The sequence below is a fragment of the Mustela nivalis genome (genome assembly GCF_964662115.1).
Source record: "Mustela nivalis genome assembly, chromosome: 5".
Taxonomy (NCBI): domain Eukaryota; kingdom Metazoa; phylum Chordata; class Mammalia; order Carnivora; family Mustelidae; genus Mustela; species Mustela nivalis.
In genome coordinates this window covers 142412167-142433809 of record NC_139024.1, presented here as the reverse complement: position 1 = coordinate 142433809, position 21643 = coordinate 142412167, and the positions used below count along the sequence as shown (strand labels likewise).

General features: G+C 36.8%; 1 protein-coding gene across 1 annotated transcript in view; it reads right to left on the bottom strand.

Annotated features, from left to right (window-relative positions):
* SYCP2L (synaptonemal complex protein 2 like) overlaps positions 1 to 21643 on the bottom strand; it is a gene marked incomplete at its 5' end in the record, with an annotated part of 98532 nt that overhangs the window by 33819 nt on the left and 43070 nt on the right. Inside the window, 3 exons of the mRNA XM_082729478.1 lie at positions 296 to 345; positions 959 to 1106; positions 3123 to 3171. Of these exons, the coding sequence (XP_082585604.1) occupies positions 296 to 345; positions 959 to 1106; positions 3123 to 3171 (247 nt within the window). The remainder of the gene's footprint in view (positions 1 to 295; positions 346 to 958; positions 1107 to 3122; positions 3172 to 21643) is intronic.

Here is a 21643-nt window from a genome sequence, read left to right as displayed (position 1 = left end):
TTTACAGGACTACAGCCCAGATTTCAGCGTCATCTATAGTAAACATCTTGTAAAAATCTGAGAACAATGAAGAAAGATCCGAAGTCTTTACCCAACATTTATACTAAATGTTAACAAGTCCTTGCAGTTTCTTTTGACAGTGATTTATGTACCAACAAACTGGTTTGTTATCCTCAATCCTGAAAGGATTTATTTTTTTTTTTTTGAGAAACAAATGAAATTTAACCCTAAACAGATTAACCTGTTTCATGCTAACACTAATGGCCACACGGCAGCCCAGCTAAAATTTACTTACTTGGTCTTTCTCGTGGTCACTGCCACTGCTGGGAGGGGAAAATGGCAAAACTAAAAGAAAAAGAAGACGTGTCCAAAGGATAAACTTTGCTTATGAGAAAAAAAAAATCATTTCTCTTTTTCCTTTACAGGTCCTTGCTAACAGCAATTCCCAAATCCTGAAGCTTGCTCAAATGTCTAGGTCTTAAGATCCCTTTTTAATTATCTATCGTGTTGCTGAGCCCCCACCCCAGTGTGAATTCTCTGCTCCAGACCCTGCCTCTGATGCTTTCCTCCTGTCAATTTATCCTTGCACTTTTACCTAACTTAGAATGCTTCCCCTCTGGCACGTCTTTGAATACTGTTCTTCCCGAGGATTGGCTCAAATCCTACCTGCCTCTTCCTGGAAGCTTTTCCTAGTGATTTCCTGTTCATGTTAGATTCTTAACTGAACAACTACTCTATTTATCTATAGCTCATATTTTAAAATGATTGGTCTGTTTTATATTTTTTTGCACTGTTTCATGTGTGTACCTTCTGTCTTTCTAAAGGAATTACAGCAGGGAAGAGGGGATCACATAATCATTTTTTCTTTGGTATCCTCCCTCCATCACATAACTGAAAAACACCTAATTCACTTGGAAAAAAAAAAAATGACTTGAAAGAAGACACATACCAAACTTACCTCTTACGCTGTTTCTGATTCTTGTCTTTTTTCTACCAGAATATGGTTTTAGGGATTTCTTTTTTTGGTTGCTGGTCCAAGATCGTTCGCTGGTGCTACTACTTGAATCTTTATTACTCTCCGAGAAGATGTGTTTCCTGTAATTAAGCTTTTACAGACACAGATGACAAATGAGTGCTATTAAAAAGGTGTTAGTTCCCTTTATGTACAATTAAATATATCAATACAAAGTTGTGCAAAAGAGAAGCAACTCCTTCTAGAAGATTGGTTCTCGTACAATAAAAAGGCATGGTGGTAAGGAGAGGAAAAAAGATTTCATTAGACAATTCTCAATCATGCTGTTGTAATGGAGGACAAAAGGAAAAAAAGAAAAAAGAATCCTCTCTCATCAATTAGTTGCAACTGAAAAGATCATAGGTAATTCTTCAAACGCTGATACACCTGAATATGATACCTTCCAAATACTAACCCAAATGACAAAAGAATTTATAAAAATAATTTTTGCAATGACAATGTTGATTACATTTTAGAGAAACTAAAATAAAACAAGGGAATCATTTTTATTTAATCCTGAAGTATCTTTAAATTAAGACTAGACTATCAAGGTAAATTTAATTTCTTCAATGATTTAATGGATTTTATGTATTTTTAAGTCATTTCCTGGCTTTGGGTTGGTTTTTAGAAGTGCTGTGACAAACAGTGTTTAGGCTCCGTTTTAATGTGGAATTTGTTTTGATTTTAACACACAAAATACTCTAGTTGGCCTCTGTCCGTTGTGCTCCTCCAGGGGGCCCAGTCTTAAATAAGGAATGCCTCAATAGAAGCCCTACGGTTCAGCTTGTAAGAGCTCATTCTCGTTCTAAGGCAGGGAGGATTCTTATGAACCCAAACATAGGAGCTCAGTCTTCTCAAATATGAAATGCATCAGCTGGAAGAGACCTCCTGTGCCTGGAACAGCAAACCGCAGAGCCATCTCCAAGGCCATCACTACAGCAGGATGAAAGCTACCAGCCCCCTTGTTTATGATAGCATGACCCACAACTTTCAATGCAGGTGAGGGTGAGTGATCGATCTATTTTTGAAATGAATTTGTTGTTGAAGACCCAAGTACTCCTACTGTAAGATGTTTAGCAGTTCAACATTTTCTGGAGACAGTCATTTTTAAGAAGAAATTTGTAAGTGAGGCCTATTGCCTTCTACATTTATGGGGGGAGACATTTGGGGGGAAGCCCCCACATTTGTTCCACAGTTCAGCCCAGAGTCTTGTAAAGAGCAAATGTTACTTCATTTCATTCATACAATTAACAAACCATGCGGCAAGGCTTTGCTAATTGCTGTGGTTTATGTAAAACGGTGTTGAAAGTTACTTACAAAACAAAAATCTAGAGCAGTGGCTCTTAAATTTGGCCACCTGTTAGAATCATCAGAGGGGGCTTTAAAAGAATCCCAGGGCCTGAGCATCACCCTAGATCAACTAAGTTGGAATCTTTGGGGGGAAGGGATCCAGTCTTCAACAGTCTCATCCACTTCTTTGGTGGGATTCCAACTCAAGACTGAGAAACAGAGAGTGAGAACCATTGCTAAAAGCAAGCCAGAAGTGTCCTTAACTCATGTACAGCCCATGATCTCAATTTTTTTAAAAATGCATTTAATACTCATTATAGAATTTTTTAAAATGCATGGACTACAGACTTAGAGCAGTGTGCCTCCTAAAGTGAGAGACACTCGGAACAGGTGTAAGCTGGTGCATACGGGAATGAACAAAATCATGTCACTGACTGATTAATTTCTTTTCGTGCTCTTTGGCAGCACACCTACTAAAACTGAAGTGATACAGAGACGACTAGCATGGCCTCTGTGCAAGGATGACATGGAAATTTGTGAAACATTCCATGTTTTTTAAGAAAATAATTTCTTTTTCAACTCATGAACACTTCTGGTTCTATCCAGGATAAATCCCAGATAATGGGTGATCTTTAACATTTCTGCTTATCTTTTTTAATAAAGAATCAATTTACCATTTAAAAGTGAAATAATTTCATAATAACTTTTACATGTAATTAGAGATAATCAAGACCAGAATGGTGACCAGTTTTCAAGATGGCAGGCAAATAACTGAAATTTACAAAGTACTGCCTTAAAACAAAAAAGGTTCTTCCATTACCTGCGTCTCTGTTTCCTGCTTTCTCCCACCCTCAGAAGCAGAATCGGCCCTAAAACAAAATAGGTCAAATGAACAGAACTGCACCAGCACCACTGTCTCCCTCCCTCATCGCCCAGGCCTCACTTTTTTTTTCCCCCTCCATTCTGTGCCCTTTGTCTCTGATCAGGAGTGCAGTGACACACTGATCTGTCTGCAGTGTCTTGCAGAGAGATTGCTCTTGGAATCCATTTCCATAGATTCTCTGCCAGAGAACAGCATTATTAAAAACACACACACACACACAAAAACAAACAAACAAAAAAAAAATGTGTAGAGCCTTCTCTGTCAGGCATACAAAGAATAGGAGGACCATGTTAAAGCTATATGGAAGCAGGAAGGTGTTACAGAGTGGTATTTTCTGCCTGGCTTTTCCTTAGAATCAAAAGAGGAATTTAACAAGAACACTTTTCCCAGTAACTAGTGAATATTGAGCAATTTTTCATATACCTGTTGGCCATTTGTAGGTCTTCAGATAAATATTTAATTTCTTTGCCCACTTTTTAAATTGGGCTGATTTTTGGCTATTGGGTTTTGGGGGTTCCTCAGGTATTTTGGACATTAACTCCTTACTGGATCTATGGTATGATATTATTTAAAAAAAAAAAAAGGTAACAAGTGTTGGTGAAAATGTGGAGAAACTGGAAACTAGAACACTTACACATTATTTGTAGGAATGTAAAATGGTATAGGCACTATGAAAAACAAATTCCTCAAAAAAAAAAAAAACCCAGCATCGCACCTTTAGGTATATATCCAAAAGAAGCATTGTTTACAATAGTTAAGTTATGGAAACCATCTAAATGTCCATCAGTGGCTAAATGGATAAAATGTGGTGTATATATATTATACACACACGAATACTGGTCAACCTTAAAAGGAAATCCTGAAGTATGCAATAACATTGATAAATTTGGAAGATATTTTAATTCATGAAATAAGTCAGTCGCAAATGGACAAATACAGCAGGATTCTGTTTATAGGAGGTATCTAAAATAGTCAAACAAAAGAAACGGAATGGAAAGGTGAGTGAAAGGGGCTGGAGAGAGAAATACAGAGCTATTGTTCAACAGGTATACAGTTTTGCAAGATGCTTGGTAAGTTTGCGAGATCCACTGTTTAACATTGTGCCTACAGTTAACAATACCATGTTCTGCCCTTAAAAATGTCTAAGATAGAACTCAGGTTAAGTGTTGTCATAATGAAAAAAACAAATGAAAAAGCTAATGCACCCATATTTCGGGGCAACCCTTGATCTACTCTGTCTCTATAAATTAGTTTGCATTTTCTAGTACTTTCTATGAATGGAATCATGCAACATGTACACGTTTTTGTCTGGCTTCTTTCATTTGGAGATTCATTCATGGTATATATATCTGTTTATTCCTTTTTATTTTTGAGCAGTATTCCATCGCATGGATATAACAAAATCTGTTTTTGCACTTATCTGCTAATGGACACTTGGGTTGTTTCTAGTTTGAGATAACTACAAATAAAGCTTCTATAAATATTCACTTATGTGGACATATGCTGTCACTTCTCTTGGGTAGACAGCTAGGATTGGAACAGCTAGGCCCTAAGATATGTGCATATTTACCTTAAAAAACCACCATTAGGATGTAACATTCTTCCACATCTTCACCAACACTGGTATAGTTTTTCTCATTTTAGCCTCTCTGCTACATGTATGGTAGTATTTCATAATTTCCATTTATATTTCTGTAATAGCGAATGATGTTGAATAAGTACTTACCAACCAACTCTAGATCTTTCTTGGTGAAGTAGTTGTTCAAACCTTTTGTCTATATTTTAATGGGTTGTATCTTTGTTATTGAATTTTGAGAGTACTTAATATATTTGGGGTACAAGTACTTTATCAAATACATGCTTTATAAATATTTTCTTTGGGGCACCAGGGTTGCTCAGTTGGTTAAGCACCTGATGCTTGGTTTTAGCTCAAGTCATGATCTTGTGGCCATGAGGTCAAGCCCTGAGTCGGGCTCTATGCTCAGTGTGGAGTCTGCTTCAGGTTCTCTTTCCCTCTCCCTCCCACACACTCACTCCCTCGCTAATAAATAAAATCTTTAAAAACAACAACAAAAATATTCAAGTGTGTGGCTGGCCCCTTAATTCTCTTAGGAGTGTTTTTTTTTTTTTAAACTAGAGTTTTTAATTTTGATTAAGTTCAATTTATCAGTTTTCTTATGGGCTATACTTTGGAGTTAATATCTAAAACACTTTTGCCTCATGGAAGGTCACAAAGATTTTTTTCTTATTCTTTCTTTCAAATAGGCTTTTACACTTGAATCCATTTTTAGTTTTCTTTTTTTTAAGTGGTAGAATGTAAAGACTTCAGATAATTGAATTTGTGCCTATATGGAGAGTCCATGGGTCCAAAACCATTTATTGGAAAAAATGATTTCTCCACTAAACTGTCTTTGCATTTTTGTCACATGACAACTGTCTCTACATACTTGCTCTGTTGTACTTATTTATCTACCTGTATGGCAGCAACATACTCTCTTGATTACTGTAGCTTTATACAATAAGTCTTGAAACATATAGTGTATTAGCCATTTTGTAGTTCTTTTTGGTACAGGTCCTTTAAATTCCCACCTAAAATCTAAAAATACCTTGCCAATTCCTAAAAACAAAACAACATCTCTGCTTGAATTTGATTTGGGTTTGTATTAAGTTTATACATCAATCTGAGAAGAACGGTCATCTTGCCAATGCTGATGGAGTCTGCCATCCTCTAAACACAGTATGTCTCTCCATTTTTTTAGATCTTGCTTAATAGAGCTCAGCAATACCCTGTACTTTTCACTGTAAAAGTCTTACAAATCTTTTGCCAAATTAATCCTTACATATGCCATATTTCATATTTTTTAAATGGTGTTGCTTTTCAAAAAAATTTGTTACTAACGTATAGAAAGAAACTTGATTTTTGCATCTCAATCTTGAATCCTTCAATTTTGTTAAATTTACTTATTAGTCCTTTAATAATCATTTGCAACAAAACTGCAGGATACAAAATGAAAACACGAAAGTCAGTTGTGTTTCTATACACCAAAGGACAATCTGCAAAGGAAATTAAGACAACAATTTCATTTACAATAGAATAAAAAATAATACGTTACTTAGGCATATACTCAAAGAGGTGAAAAATGGGAAGATAGCCCACGTTCATGGATTGACAATATTAAGATGATTAAGATGTCAATACTACACAAAGCAATCTACAAATTCAATACAATCTCTATAAAAATCCCAATTTTTTTCAGAAAGATGAGAACCCATCCTAATAGTCATAGGATAGCCCAAAGGACTTAGAAATACCAAACAATCTTGAAAAACAAGAACACAGCTGAAGATCCCACACTACGTGATTTTAAAACTTACTACAAAATCACAGTCAAAATAGTGTGTTGTTGCCATAAAGACAGACATACAGGGCATCTGGGTGGCTCAGTGGGTTAAGCCGCTGCCTTTGGCTCAGGTCATGATCTCAGGGTCCTGGGATCGAGTCCCGCATTGGGCTCTCCGCTCAGCAGGGAGCCTGCTTCCCTCTCTCTCTCTCTCTGCCTGCCTCTTTGTCTACTTGTGATCTCTCTCTCTCTCTTTCAAATAAATAAATAAATAAATAAATAAAATTTAAAAAAAAAAAAAAAGACAGACATACAGACCAATAATAGAGGAGAGTAGACAGAAATAAACCTTCTCACATGTGATAAAATGATATACAAAAGTGCCAAAAACATTCAATGGGGGAAAGAAAAATTTCTTCAACAAATGGTATTAAGAAATCTGGAAATTCAAATGTAAAAGAATGAAGTTAGACTTTATCTTATACCAATTCAAAAATAAACTCAAAATATATCAAAATCCAAAATGTAAGCATTGAAACAATACAGTTCCTAGGAGGAAAAGAGAAAAACTTTCATGACATTAAATTTGGCTGGCAGAGGTTTCTTGAATAGGACACCAACAACATAGTAAAAGAAAAAAATAGATAAATTGCACTTTATCAAATTAAAAACTTCTGTGCATCAAAAGATATAACCAATGAAGTAAAAAATAACCCATAGAATGGAATAAACTATTTACAAATCACATATTTGATAGTTGATATCTGAATTATATTAAAAAAAAACTCCTACAACTCAATAATAAGAAAATAAATTAAATAGATATTTCTCCAAGGAAGATATGCAAATGGGTAATAAGCACAAGAAGATCTCAGCATTATTAATTACTAGGGAAATGCAATTCAAAACCCCAATCAGCTACCACCTTACATGCATCAGCATAGCTATTCTCAAAAGTCTTGGAAAGGATGTGGAGAAATTCTTACCCTTATGCACTATTGGTAGAAATGGATAATGCAGTTGCTATGGAGAACAGCATGGCAGTTTCCCAAAAACTTAAAACTGGACTACCATATGATACAGTATGATACATCAATTTCACTTCTGGATATATGAAGAATTGAAAGTAGGAATTCAAACAGATATTCAAACATCCATGTTCATAGCAGCATTATTCATAATAGCTTCAAGATGGAAGCAATCCAAGAATCCATCAAAGGGCAAATGGATAAACAAAATGTGATATATACATACAATGGAATATTAATCTTAAAAAGAAAGGAAATTCTAATAAAAGTTACAGCATGAGTGAATCTTGCGGACATTACACTAAGTGAAATAAGCGAGACACAAAAGGACAAACACTGTAGGATTCCATTTATATGGTATACATATAGTATTCAAATTCAGAGACAGAAAATAAATTGGTAGTTGCCAAGGGATGGGGAAGTGGGACTAGGGAACTACAGTGTAATGGGTACAGAGTTACATTACAAAAAGAAAAAAAAAAAAAGATCAATATCCCTGATGAACACAGACGCAAAAATGCTCAAGGAAAAGTCAGCAAACTGAACTCAACACACGAAAAAGATCATTTACCACAATCAAGTAGTATTTATTTCAGGGATGTAAAGATGGTTCAATATCCATAAATCAACCACATTAACCAAACAAAGGATTAAAGTAATATAACCATTTCAAAAGATGCAGAAAAAGGATTTGACAGAAATTCTAGACATTCGTGATAAATAAAAAAACTCTCAAAGTTTAAAGGGAACATACTTCAGCATTATAAAGGCTATATATAAACCCACAGCTAACATAAAACTCAATGGTGAAAGGCTGAAAGCTTAGAGTATGAAGATCAGAATCAAGACAAAAATAAGGATGTCTACTGTCACCACTTTTATTCAACATAGTACGGAAAGACCTAGCTGAAGCAATTAGACAAGAAATAAATGCAAATTCATAAGAAAGTAAAACTGTCACTATCTGCAGTAACATGTTACTATACATAGACTGTAAAGACTATTAGAATAAAACTCTTATAATAAATTAATTTATTAAAGTTGCAGAAACAAAATATACAGAAATCTATTGCAATTTTATACATTAATAATGAACTAGCAGGGACATTATTAAAACAACCTATACACAATTGCATCAAAATAAATTTAACCAAAGAAGGGAAAGACCTGTTCTCTGAAAATTATATACACTAGTGAAAGATAAGATGACACAAATAAATGGAAAGTCATACTGTGCTCATGGGTTGGAATAATATTGTTAAAATGTCCATACTATCCAAAGCCATCAACAAATTCAATATGACCTCCATCAAAATACCATAGTATTTTTAACTAGATTAATGTTAAAATTTGTTTGGAAATACAAAAGCCCCCAAATAGCAAAAGCAATCTTGAGAAATAAGAAAAATGGAAATATCATATTCCCAGATTTCAAAATATACTACAAAGCTGTAATAATAAAAATAGTATGGTACTGGTACACAAATGCACACATGGATCAATAGAACAGATAGTCCAGAAATAAACCCAAACTTATATGATCAATTAATCTATAGTAAAAAAGAGAAGAACATACTATGGGGAAAAGTCAGTCTCTTCAATAAATGACGTTGAGAAACCTGGACAGCTACACTCAAAATAAAACTTGACCACTTTCTTACATCATACCAAAAAATAAACTCAAATAGAATAAAGACCTAAATAGAAGACCTGAGACCATAAAAACCCTAGAAGGAAACATAGGCAGTAAACTCTTGGATACAGACTGTAACAGTATTTTTCTTGATCTGTTTCAGATCAAGGGAAGGGAAAACAAAAGCAAAAACAGAATGTTGAAACAATACCAAAATAAAAAGCTTTTGCACAGCAAAGAAAACCATCAGCAAAAGGAAACGACAACCCACTTAATGAGAGAAGGTGTATGCAAGTCATTTATCTGGTAGGGAGTCAATAAAATATATAAAGAACTCCTATAAGTCAACACCAAACAGAAATAATTATTAAATAGGTGGAGGACCTGAATAGACATTTTCCCAAAGGCAACATCTAGATAACCATCACTAATAATCAAGGAAATGCAAATCAGAACCACAATGAGATCATCTCACAGTGTCCCAGTGCCTAGGATCAAACAAGAAATAACAAGTGTTGGTGAGGATGTGGAGAAAAGGTGGGAATGTAAAACTGTTGCAGCCACTATGGAAAACAGTGTGGAGTTTCCTCAAAAACAGTAAAACAGAAATACCATACAATCCAGCAATTTCACTTCTGAGTATTTACCTGAATAAAACAAAAACACTAATTTGAAAGATATACAGGTTCATCATCTTACAATAACCAAGATATGGAAGCATCCTAAATGTCCACTGATAGACAAAAGGATACAGATAATATGGTATATTTCATATATCTGCAATAGAATATTACCCAGCTATAAAATGATGGAATTTTGACATTTGTGACAACACAGATGGATTCAGAGGATATTCTGCTAAGTGAAATAAAATCAGAGAAATACTGTATGATTTCACTTACATGTGAAATCTTAAACAAAACAGACTCTTGAATATAGCAACAAACTGGTGATAGTCTGGGGAGCTGGGGATGGGGGCAAAATAGGTAAAGGAGATTAAAAGGTACAACCTCCCAGTTATAAAAAATCAATCATGGGGATGAAATGTACAGGACAGGAAATATAATCAAAATTGTAGTGATTTCATATGGTGACAGATGGTAAGAACACATGGTGACCATTTTGTAATGTCTATAATTGAATCATGATTTTATAAATCTGAAACTAATGTTGTATATCAACAATAGTTGACAATAGTATGTCAACTATTGTTATTACAAAACAATTGGTAAAGAGTTTGTTTTGCAAGATGAAAGGGTTCTGTGGATTAACTAGTGGGGATGATTGCACAATAATGTAGATGTACAGAATGCTACTGAAGTGTACACTCAAATGGTTGAGATAAGTTTTATGTTGTGTATTTTAAAATTCTGAAAAACATAAGTATATGTTAAAAATTATTAGTTCACAATTGGTGGATACTTGGGCTGCCCTCACAGTTTGGTTATTGTAAATAATGCTGCCATAAACACAGGGGTGCATATATCCCTTTGAATTAGTGTTTTTATATTTTTTAATTAAATACCCAATAGTGAGATGACTGGGTAATAGAGTAGTGCTATTTTTAATATTTTCAGTCACCTCCATACTGTTTTCCACAATGACTGCACCAATTTGCATTCCCACAAACAGTGCAAGGGGATTCCTTTTGCTCCACATCCTTGCCAGCAATTGTTGGGTCTTGTGTTTTTTATTTTAGCCATTCTGAAAGATGTGAGGTTATATCTCATTGTAGTTTTGATCTGCATTTCCCTGATAAGGAGCGATGTTGACCATCTTTTCACGTGGCTATTGGCAATATGGAGGTCTTCTCTGGAGAATTGTCTGTTCATGTCTTCTGCCCATTTTTCATTGGATTATTTGCTTCCTGGGTGTTGAGTTTTTATCAGTTTTTCATATATTTTGGATACTAATTGGTTCAGATAGGTCATTTGCAAATATCTTTGCCCATTCTACAGGTGTTTTAGTTTCATTGCTTTCCTTCACTGTGCAGAAGCTTTTTATTTTGCTACCATCTCAATAGTTCATTTTTGCTTTTATTTCCCTTGTCTCCAGATATTTCTAGAAAAAAAATGTTGCTATTGTATGTGCTCTCTTCTAGGATTTTGATGGTTTCAGGTCTCACATTCAGGTCTCAAATCCACTTTGAATTTGGTTTTTGTGAGGTGGCTCTGTGGCGCAATGGATAGCGCATTGGACTTCTAGTGATGAATTTGGTTTTTGTGTATGGGGAAAGTGATCCAGTTTCATTCTTTTTTATGTGGCTGCCCATCCAGTTTCTCAGCATTTGTTGAATTTTTCCCATTGTATATTCATTTCTCCTTCATCGAAGATTAACTGACCACGTAACTGTGGGTTTACTTCTGGGTATTGTTCTATTCCACTAAACTGTGTCTATCTTTATGCCAGTACCATACTGTTTTCAGTTTACATTACAAAGCAGAAATCAAATCTGGAATTTTGTTACCTCCATTTTTGTTTAAGATTGCTTTGGAGGTGCCTGGGTGGCTCAGTGGGTTAAAGCCTCTGCCTTCTGCTCGGGTCATCATCCCAGGGTCCTGGGATCGAGCCCCACATCTGGCTCTCTGCTCAGCGGGGAGCCTGCTTCTCCCTCTCTCTCTGCCTGCCTCTCTGCCTACTTGTGATCTCTGTCAAATAAATAAAATCTTAAAAAAAAAAAAAAAAAGATTGCTTTGGCTATTCATGGTCTTTGGGATTCCATACAAATTTTAGGATTGTTCTAGTTCTGTGAAAAATGCTGTTGATATTTTGATAGAAATTACATTAAAGCTATAGATTATTTTGGGCAATAGACATTTTAACAATATTTGTTATTCTAACCCATAGGCATGGAATGTCCTTCCATTTCTTTGCATCATCTTGAACTTCTTTTTCCAATGATTTAGATTCAGAGTATTTATAGATTCAGAAATGCATATTTTTCACATCTTTGGTTAAGTTGATTCCTAAGTATTTTATTTTATTTTTTTTAAAGATTTGAGAGAAAGAGCATGAGCTGTGGGAAGAGAATAGGAGTCCCCACTGAGCAGGAAGCCTAATGCAGGGCTCAATCCCAGGACCTGAGCCAAAGGCAGACACTTAATGGACTGAGCCATCCAGGTGCTCCAATCTTGTATTGTTTTTGGTACAACTGTCAATGGGTTTTCTTAATTTCACTTTATGCAGCTTCATCATTATTGTAAAGAAATGCAACAGACTTTCACACATTGATTTTGTATCCTGTGACTTTACAGAATTCATTTACCAGGTCTAGTATTTTGTGTGTGTGGAATCCATAGGCCTTTCTCTATATAGCATCATTTGTTTTATAATCAAATTTTTTTTTTATAAAAGTACTCTTTAATCCTTATCTCAATTTTCCCTATCCCTGTACCCATCTCTTCTCTGGTAACCATCAGTTTGGGGAGTTTTCTGGGAAGATGGCAGAGTAGGAAGACCCTAAACTCGCTTGGTCCCATGGATACAAGTAGATAACACTCGTGTCATCATAAATAACCCCCCCTTCCAAAATAAACCACTTGAAGAATGACAGCACAAACCACACTAAGACAAGGAAGAGGTCACATGAAAGAAGGGAGGAAAGGCAAAGAGAAGGTCTGGTAATGAAGCAATGGCCAGCCACAGGGGAGACTGGGCCAGTGTTGCAGAGAATGTCAGAAACTAGACTTTCACACTGCAGAGCCCATGAACAGGTAGGACAAACCTCTAATATTTGCTATATATTTTTAAGTTTTTTAAACGAGCAGGACTTAAAGCTTGGAATTTTAAAAATTGGCAGGCTTGGATTTGGGAAGTAGAGTCCCCATTCTCAAAGAGACAGCAGAAGAAACAGCCTGTGCATATACAGCATAGAACTAGGAGTTTGAATAATGCTGGGGACTGATGGGAGGGTGTTTTGCTCATCTCAGAGAGTGGCCTAGAGGGACAGGAATCACAAAGGAACCCTCTTAAGGAAGAAGAGAGCTGGCATATGTCATTTCCCCCTCCCATGCCCCAACATAAGCAATGGCTACCTAAGCAGCCCTGACACTCCTTACCTGACTTGCATGTACCAAACTCCCTATACTCCCACTCCAGCACTGCAACAGATCAGCACTTCTCAGTCACTCTTGCCTCAGTCCTGGGACTACAGACCCTCTTCCATAGAAGGCCAATACAAACAATGCCAACACCACATCTCCTGACTCCTGCATCTTGTAGGAACTCAGTTCCATCAGTGGCAGAGGCAGATCTTGTTTTGCAAGCCGACCACCATACACCTTGCTGCACACCATAGGCAGAAAGCTTCTACAGACAACTGGACTGAAGATAAAAGAGGCCAAGACTCAAAATTGGAGCATACACAAAATACACAGGAGATACTCCCTGAAGTCCCTAGGGAACAGGGGACAGTGTATCACAGGTCATTATAGAAACTCTTCTTCATAAGACTATTATTAAAAACAAAAGAAGTAGCTGACTTTCTTAGCACATAGAAACAGACAGAAAGCCAGACAAAATTAGGACACAGAGAAACTTCCAAATGAAAACAGGACAAAACCACAGCAAGAGACTGAAGCAAAGCAGATATAAGTAATATCCCTGATAGAGAATTTAAAGTAATGATAATAAAGATATCAACAGACTTGAGGAAAGAAAGTGGAGAACATCAGTAAATCCCCTAATACAGAGATTAGGAAAAAAAACAATCAGATGGAGAACCCAATACATGAAATTTTAAAAATACAGTTGATGGAATAAGTAAGAGTCTAGATGAAGCAGAGGGATGAATTAATAACCTAGAAGAGTATTGGAAATTAATTAAGCTAAATGAAAGAAGAATTATGCAAAACAAGAATAGACTTAGGGAACTCAATGACTCCATTAAAATAGTAACATTCATATTATAGGAGTACCAGAAGAGAAAAAAGGGGGCAGAAAATTTAAAGAGAGCAACTTGAAAACTTCCCTAATCTGGGGAAGGAAAAAGATATCCAAACCCAAGAGGCACAGAGATCCCCTTAAAAATTCAACCCAAGGAGGTCCACACCAAGACACAAAGTAATTAAAATGCCAAAAAGTAGTGATAAAGACATTTTAAAGAAGCAAGAGAAGACAGTTACATACAAGAGAAACCTTTAAGGGCATGGGCAAATTTTTCAGCAGAAACTTTGTAGGCCAGAAAGGAGTGGCATGATATATTCAACATGCCAAAAGAAAAAACCTGAAACCAAGAATACTCTATCCAGCAAGGTTATAATTCAGCATAGAAGGAGAGATGGAATTACCCAGACAAATAAAAACTAAAGGTTGTCATGACCCGTAAACCAGTCCTATAAGAAATATTAAAAGCGACTCTGAATAGGAAGAAATGCCATAAGTAAAAAATGAAAAACAAAAGAAGTAAAAATACAATTTCAATAAAAGATCAGAAAGGGATTCGTAAAAGGACACTATACCTAAAACATGGGAGGCAGATGTTTAATCACTAATAAAGAGGTTTACACTCAAGTGACCATCAAGTAAATACAGACTACTATATGCAGAAGATGTTCTATACAAACCAAATGGTAACCAGATCAAAGGCTGCTAATACATATGCAAAGAATTAAGAGAAAGGAACCCAAGCATATCACTCAAGAAAACCAACAGAGAGTGTAAGAGATTTTCAGAGAAAAACCTACAGAAACAAGAAAATGGCAATAAATACATATTTATCAATTACTGTGCATGTTAATGAACTAAATGCTACTCTTTATAGGATGACAGAGTGGATTAAAAAAAAAAAGACCCATTATGTAGTGCCTATAAGAGACTCATTTCAGACCTAAAGATACCTGCAGATGTCCTCACATGGACAAATGGAAGAATATTTATCATGCAAATGAATGCCAAAAGAAAGTCAGGGTAACCATAGACAAAACAGACTTTAAAACAAAAGCTGTAACATGAGACAAAGGAGTACAGTATTTAATAATAAAGGAGACAATCCAATAAGATAACAATTGTACATACCTATGTACCCAACATATTTTCATGTTATTTTGTGTATTTGGGTACATAATCGATAGTAATACAATAACAGTAGGAGACTTTAACTCCCCGCTTATATCAATGGACAGATCATGCAAACAGAAAAGCAACAAGGAAACAATGGCTTTGAATGACACACTGGACCAGATGAATTTAACATAATCAGAACATTCCATTCTAAAGCTGCAGAATTCATACCTTTGAGTGCTCATGGAATCTTTTCCAGAACAGATCATGCATTAGGTCACAAAACAAGTCTCAAAAAATTTAAAAATAATAATAATAATAGTAGTTCTACCATGTTTCTTTTCTGATTACAGTGCTATGAAAATCAATGCCAATTAAAAGTCTGGAAAGAATACAAATATGTGGAGGTTAAATAACTTGTTATTAAACAATGAATGGGTCAACCAAGAAATCAAAGAAATAAAAAATTACATGAAAACAAGTGAAAAAAATGGGAACACCAAAATTTATTTTTTTATAAACATATATTTTTATCCCCAGGGGTACAGGTCTGTGAATCACCAGGTTTACACACTTCACAGCACTCACCAAAGCACATACCCTCCCCAATGTCCATAACTGCACCCCCCTTCTCCCAACCCCCCTCCCCCCAGCAACCCTCAGTTTGTTTTGTGAGATTAAGAGTCACTTATGGTTTGTCTCCCTCCCAATCCCATTTTTTTTCATTTATTCTTCTCGTACCCACTTAAGCCCCCATGTTGCATCACCACTTCCTCATATCAGGGAGATCATATGATAGTTGTCTTTCTCTGCTTGACTTATTTCGCTAAGCATGACACGCTCTAGGGAACACCAAAATTTGGGGAATGCAGCAAAAGTGGTTCTAAGAGGAAAGTTTTTGGCAATACAGGCCTATATCGAGAAGAAAAGTCTCAAATAAATGACCCAACCTTACACTTAAAGGAGGTACAAAAAGAACAAAACCCAAATCCAGCAAAAGGAAATACTAAACACTACAGCAGAAATAAGTGATAAAGAATCTAAAAACAAATCGACAGATCTATGAAACCGGAAGCTGGTTCTTTGAAAAGAGCAATAAAATTGATAAACCTCTAGCAAGACTTAGAAAAAGAAAGGACCCAAATAAAATTACTAATGAGAGAGGAGAAACAACCAACTCCTCAGAAATACCTCTGTATAAGGGAATAGCATGAAAGACTATATGCCAACAAATTGGACATCCTAGGAGAAATGGATAAATTCCTAACATACCAAAATTAAAGCAGGAAGCAACAAAATTAGAACGGACCAATCATCAGCAATGAAATTGAATCAGGAGTCGAAAAACTCTCTTTCCCCAAAAAAGTCCAGAACCAAACAGCTTCACAGGCAAAGTCTACCAAACATTTAAAGAGGAGTTAATTCCTATTCTTCAATTATTCCAACAAATGGATGAGGAAGGAAAATTTCCAAATTCATTCTATGATGCCAGTGTCCCCTTTATACCAAAACCCAGTAAGGACACCTGAAAAAAAGAACTATATATGAATATAGATACAAAATCCTCAATAAAGTATTAGCAAACCAAATCCAACAATACATTTAAAAAATCATTCACCACAACAAAGTAGAGTTTATTTCTGGTACGCAAGCGTGATTCAGTATTTGTAAAACAGTGTGGTATGACGGTTTATATTTTTAATAAAAATAAAACAAATTGAAAGAATCAGGGAGCATTTACAGGAAAGAGAATTTTCACCTGCCCAGCAAATGTCACAGAAAACTTATAGTAAATACTTCATGGGTGTGATCCCATTGTGTTTTTTTCAACAACCCTAGGAGAGGGATTCCTCGATTATCAAACATTACAGATGAAGACACAGAGGCTTAGAGGGATTAGTACTGTGTCCAAGGTTACACATAAAGCAAAGATTTGAACCCAAGTACTTTTATCTAGGGACCCAAATACTTAACCAGATGTTATAGTTGATATTTGCACATATATCCTCAGAATGGGCTAGGAAGTTGCATTTTGGTTTGTGAAGAAATAAAAAAAGTGTTAGCTTCTTCTACACTCCTATTTTTACAGAAGATTCTATTCTTTTTAAGAATACCTTGGGAAAGGGGCCCCTGGGTGGCTTGGTGGGTTAAAGCCTCTACCTTCAGCTCAGGTCATGATCCCAGGGTCCTGGGATGGAGCCCCGCATCAGGCTCTCTGCTCAGCAGGGAACCTGCTTCCTCCTTCTCTCTCTCTGCCTGCCTCTCAGCCTACTTATAATCTCTGCCTGTCAAATAAATAAATAAAATCTTAAAAAAAAAAAGTATACCTTGGGAAAGCAGTAAAAATTATTACCTTCATTAAATCTCAACCCTTGAGTATGTGTCTTTTTATATTCTGTGGGATTAAATGGGATAGACACGGAGCACTTTTGTGACACACACAAGTACAGAGGTTGTCTCAAGGAAAAAGACTTCTGTGATCATTTGAGTCATGAGATGGACTAGCAATTTTTTTTCTCTTTGAAACACTTTAGGTGAAAGACCTGACAGGTGATAGCAGAGATTTTCTCAAAAACAAATGAAGTGAGCCTAACATAACTGACAATCTTTTGCCAAGGATAAAATTCAAGCTTTTCAGTGAAAAACCTGTATTTGAAAAATTTAGAAATGTCAACACAATACTTCTCAATACTTAAGGCATTTCTGATGAAAATTATGGGGATATTAATGTGATTTTTTTTATTTTAGATAATAAAATGCATCAACATTTTTTAATAGATTTTATATATTTATTTGACAGATCACAAGTAGGCAGAGAGAGGGGGAAGCAGGCTCCTTGCTGAGCAGAGAGCCCGATGCGGGGCTCCATCCCAGAACCCTGGGATCATGACCTGAGCAGAAGGCAGAGGCTTAACCAACTGAGCCACCCAGGCGCCGCATTGCATCAACATTTTTAAAAGCTGTGTAACTCAACTAAAATTTTATAATCAACTAATGAATGATGTCCCCAAATCATTCATTTGTAAAAGATGGACTCAAATTACAAGACAGACCAATGGATTTTAATGAAACTAATTAAGTTCATGAAGACAAAATGCAGGGGAAGATGGTGGAATAGGATGACCCTAAGTTCACTTCATTCCATAGAAACACCTAGATAACAGCCGCATCAGGGCAACAAACCCAGAAAGGGACCCAAAGAATGGCAGAACAGACTGTTCATTGTTAATGATAGGAGGCCATATCAACGATGAGAGGAACATAGTGGGAATATCAGGAAGCAAACTCCCATCAAAGATACAAGGATGGAGAAGGAAGAGAAGAGTACCCCATACCAGGTATCCCAGGCATGGGGGACCTACACAGGGAAGGGGAATCCCCATAACACTTGGCCGTGAAAACCAGTTGGGGTTACCTCTGCAAGTTTTTCCTATTAGTGGCATTTAATTCTGGGTACTCTAAAAAATCAGTGGGCATGGCTCTGGAAAGGCTGGGGCGGGGGTATGATAGGAAATAGAGTCCCCGCCATTAAAGATCTGCTATAACAAACAACCCTCCAAGATACAGTATAGAAGCACCAGTTTGCACCTGGGCTACTCAGGAAGATTTATTTACTAATATCAGAACAGGTGCTGGAGGAGTGAGCCTAACATAACCTTTAGGGAACTTCTGTAAGAACAAAAGAGCTGGTTGGTACTATTCCTCTCCCTCCTCCCCAGCCTAGATACCTGGACACCTGTAGGCATCTAACTTGCTAACATCATGGACCCCACACCCACATTCTCCTGTGGATCTATCCACCCAAGCCAGCCCACATACCCTTCAGCATGAGTCCCTCAAAAACAATGTGTGATGCATCTCATAGTGCAAGCAACCCCAACAGTGACCAATGCCATTCCAAAGTGACTCCTGCTCTGGGGAAAACAGGAAGATAACAATACACACCAGTTTTACTGCAGTCCTAGCAGTGGGCTGGGTGCAGACACTTGGTCTGACTGCAGACCCTGCCCACCAGCAAAAGCCTCTTTGGGACAACACAGAGAGGGCAGGGCGCTCTCCAGTTCAGTGCAACTGCAGGCCCAGCAGATGGTTGGAAGGAGGTAACTAGTGTGAGCCAACTGTAAGCCCAACACTGGTCCCTTAGCAGCAGAGGAACCAAACACTACACAAAATAGACAATGTGAGCCATTGTAGCTGATTGAAGGTAAGCATGGCTCAGCAACTGTAGAAGGGCACACATAGCACATCCCTGAAGGGTCTGGTTCTAGTAAACAGGAGATAACTGCACTAGAAGAGCTCCTCTTCAAAGGCCACTACTTTCAAGAGCAGGAGACATAGCTGACTCTCCTAACACACAGAACAGAAAGGTAGTTGAAATGAGTATGTCACAAAAGAAAGAACAGGACAAAAATCACAGCAAAAGTACTAAATGAAACAGATAAGCAATAGGCTTCCAAGTAGTGGTCATAAAGACATTGGACTTGAGAAAAGATCGGAGGATCGCAATGAATCCTCCAACAAAGAAAAATATAAAAGGAACCAATCAGAGATTAACTTGACTGAAATTAAAATGCACTAGATGGAATAGTAGACAGAAGAAGAACATATCAGTGAGCTGGAAGACAGTAATGGAAAGCAACCAAGCTGAATGACAAAAAGAAAAATAAAAAATGAAAAAATTTGTTAAGGGAACTCAAACATCATTAAGCTAAATAACAGTTGCATTATAGGGATCTCAAAAGGAGAAGAGAGAAAGGGGCAGAACATTCTTGAACAAATCATAGCTGAAAATGTGCCTGATTTGGGGAAGGAAACAGACCTCTAGATCCCTAAGAGGCCCAGAGAAACACCAACGAAAATCAACCCAAGGAGGCCCATACCAAGCCATACTAATTAAAATGACAAAAAGTAGCAATAGAATTTTAGAAGCAGCAAGAGAAAAAGAAAAGAGTTACATAAAAAGGAATCACCATAAAGCTATCAGCTGATTTTTCAGCGGAAATTTTGCAGGCCAGAGAAAGGTGGCACATATTCAAAGTGCTGCAAAGAGAAAAACTGCAGCCAAGAATCCTCTATTCAGCTAGACTATCATTCAGAATAGAGAGGTAAATAGTTTCCCACACCAGAGTTAAGGATCTCATCACCACTAACCAAGCCTTACCAGAAACAGTGAAGGGAATTTTTCTGAGTGGGAAGAAAAGGCCATAATCAGAAGTAAATTAGGAAAGGGAAATTTTTCACAAGTAAATGAAAAATAATAAAAGCAGTACACAAAAGCAGGAATATTAATTACACTTGTAAAAATTGGTCAAGGGGCACCTGGGTGCCACCTGGGTGGCTTAGCTGGTTAAACATCTACCTTTGGCTCAGGTCATGATCCCCCAGGGTCCTGGCATCAGCTCTGTGGGGCGTCTGCTTCTCCGCCTGCCTGCTGCTCCCCCCTGCTTGTTCTGTCAAATAAATAAAACCTTTTTTTCCCCCCCATGTTTTCTTTATTTTAGAGAAAGAGAGAGGAGGGGCAGACAGAAAGAGAAAACCTCAAGCAGAATCCCCAGTGAGCACAGAGCCCTATGCGGGGCTCAATCCCAGGATCCTGAGATCAAAACTGGAGCCAAAAACAAGAGTCAAAGCTTAACTAACTGAGGCACCCAGGCATCCCTAAATAAAATCTTAAAAGAATTAAAAAAAAAATCAAAGAATTCACGAAACAAAATCCTATTAAGTATGACATCATATACATAAAACAGGGAGGGCATAGGGGCACCTGCATGGCTCAGTTGGTTCAACGTCCAACTCTTGGCTTTCATTCAGGTCATGATTTCATGGGTTGTGAGATCAAGCCCCATGATTGGCTTTATGCTCAGTGGGGAGTCTACTTGAAGATTCTCACCCTCTGCCCCTCCTCCCCCTTTTCAAATAAATTATTTTAAAAATGGGGAGGGAATAAAAATGTAGTACTTTTAGAATGGGTTAGCACTGGGTTAGCAATGGATTCACAACCAATGAATCATGGAACAGTACATCAAAAAACAATGATGTACTGTATAGTGACTAACATAACACAATTAAACTTGTGTGGCTATTAACTTAATACAGACTGTTAGCATAGGATGTTCTATATAAACCTAATGGTAACTACAAATCAAAAACCTGTCATAGAAATACTAAAAATAGGGGCATCAGGGTGGCTCAGTTGTTAAGCATCTGCCTTCAGCTCAGGTCTGGATCCCAGGGTCCTAGGATTGAGCCCTGCATCGGACTCCCCACTCAGCGGGAAGCCTGCTTCTCCCTCCCCCACTCCCTCTGCTTGTATTTCTTCTCTCTCACTGTCCAATAAAATAAAATAAAATCTTTTAAAAAAATACTAAAAATAGAGAGAAAGGAATCTAAGCATATCATTCAAAGCCATCAAACCACAAGGGAAGAGAAGGAAGAACTATAAAAATCCATAAGTAA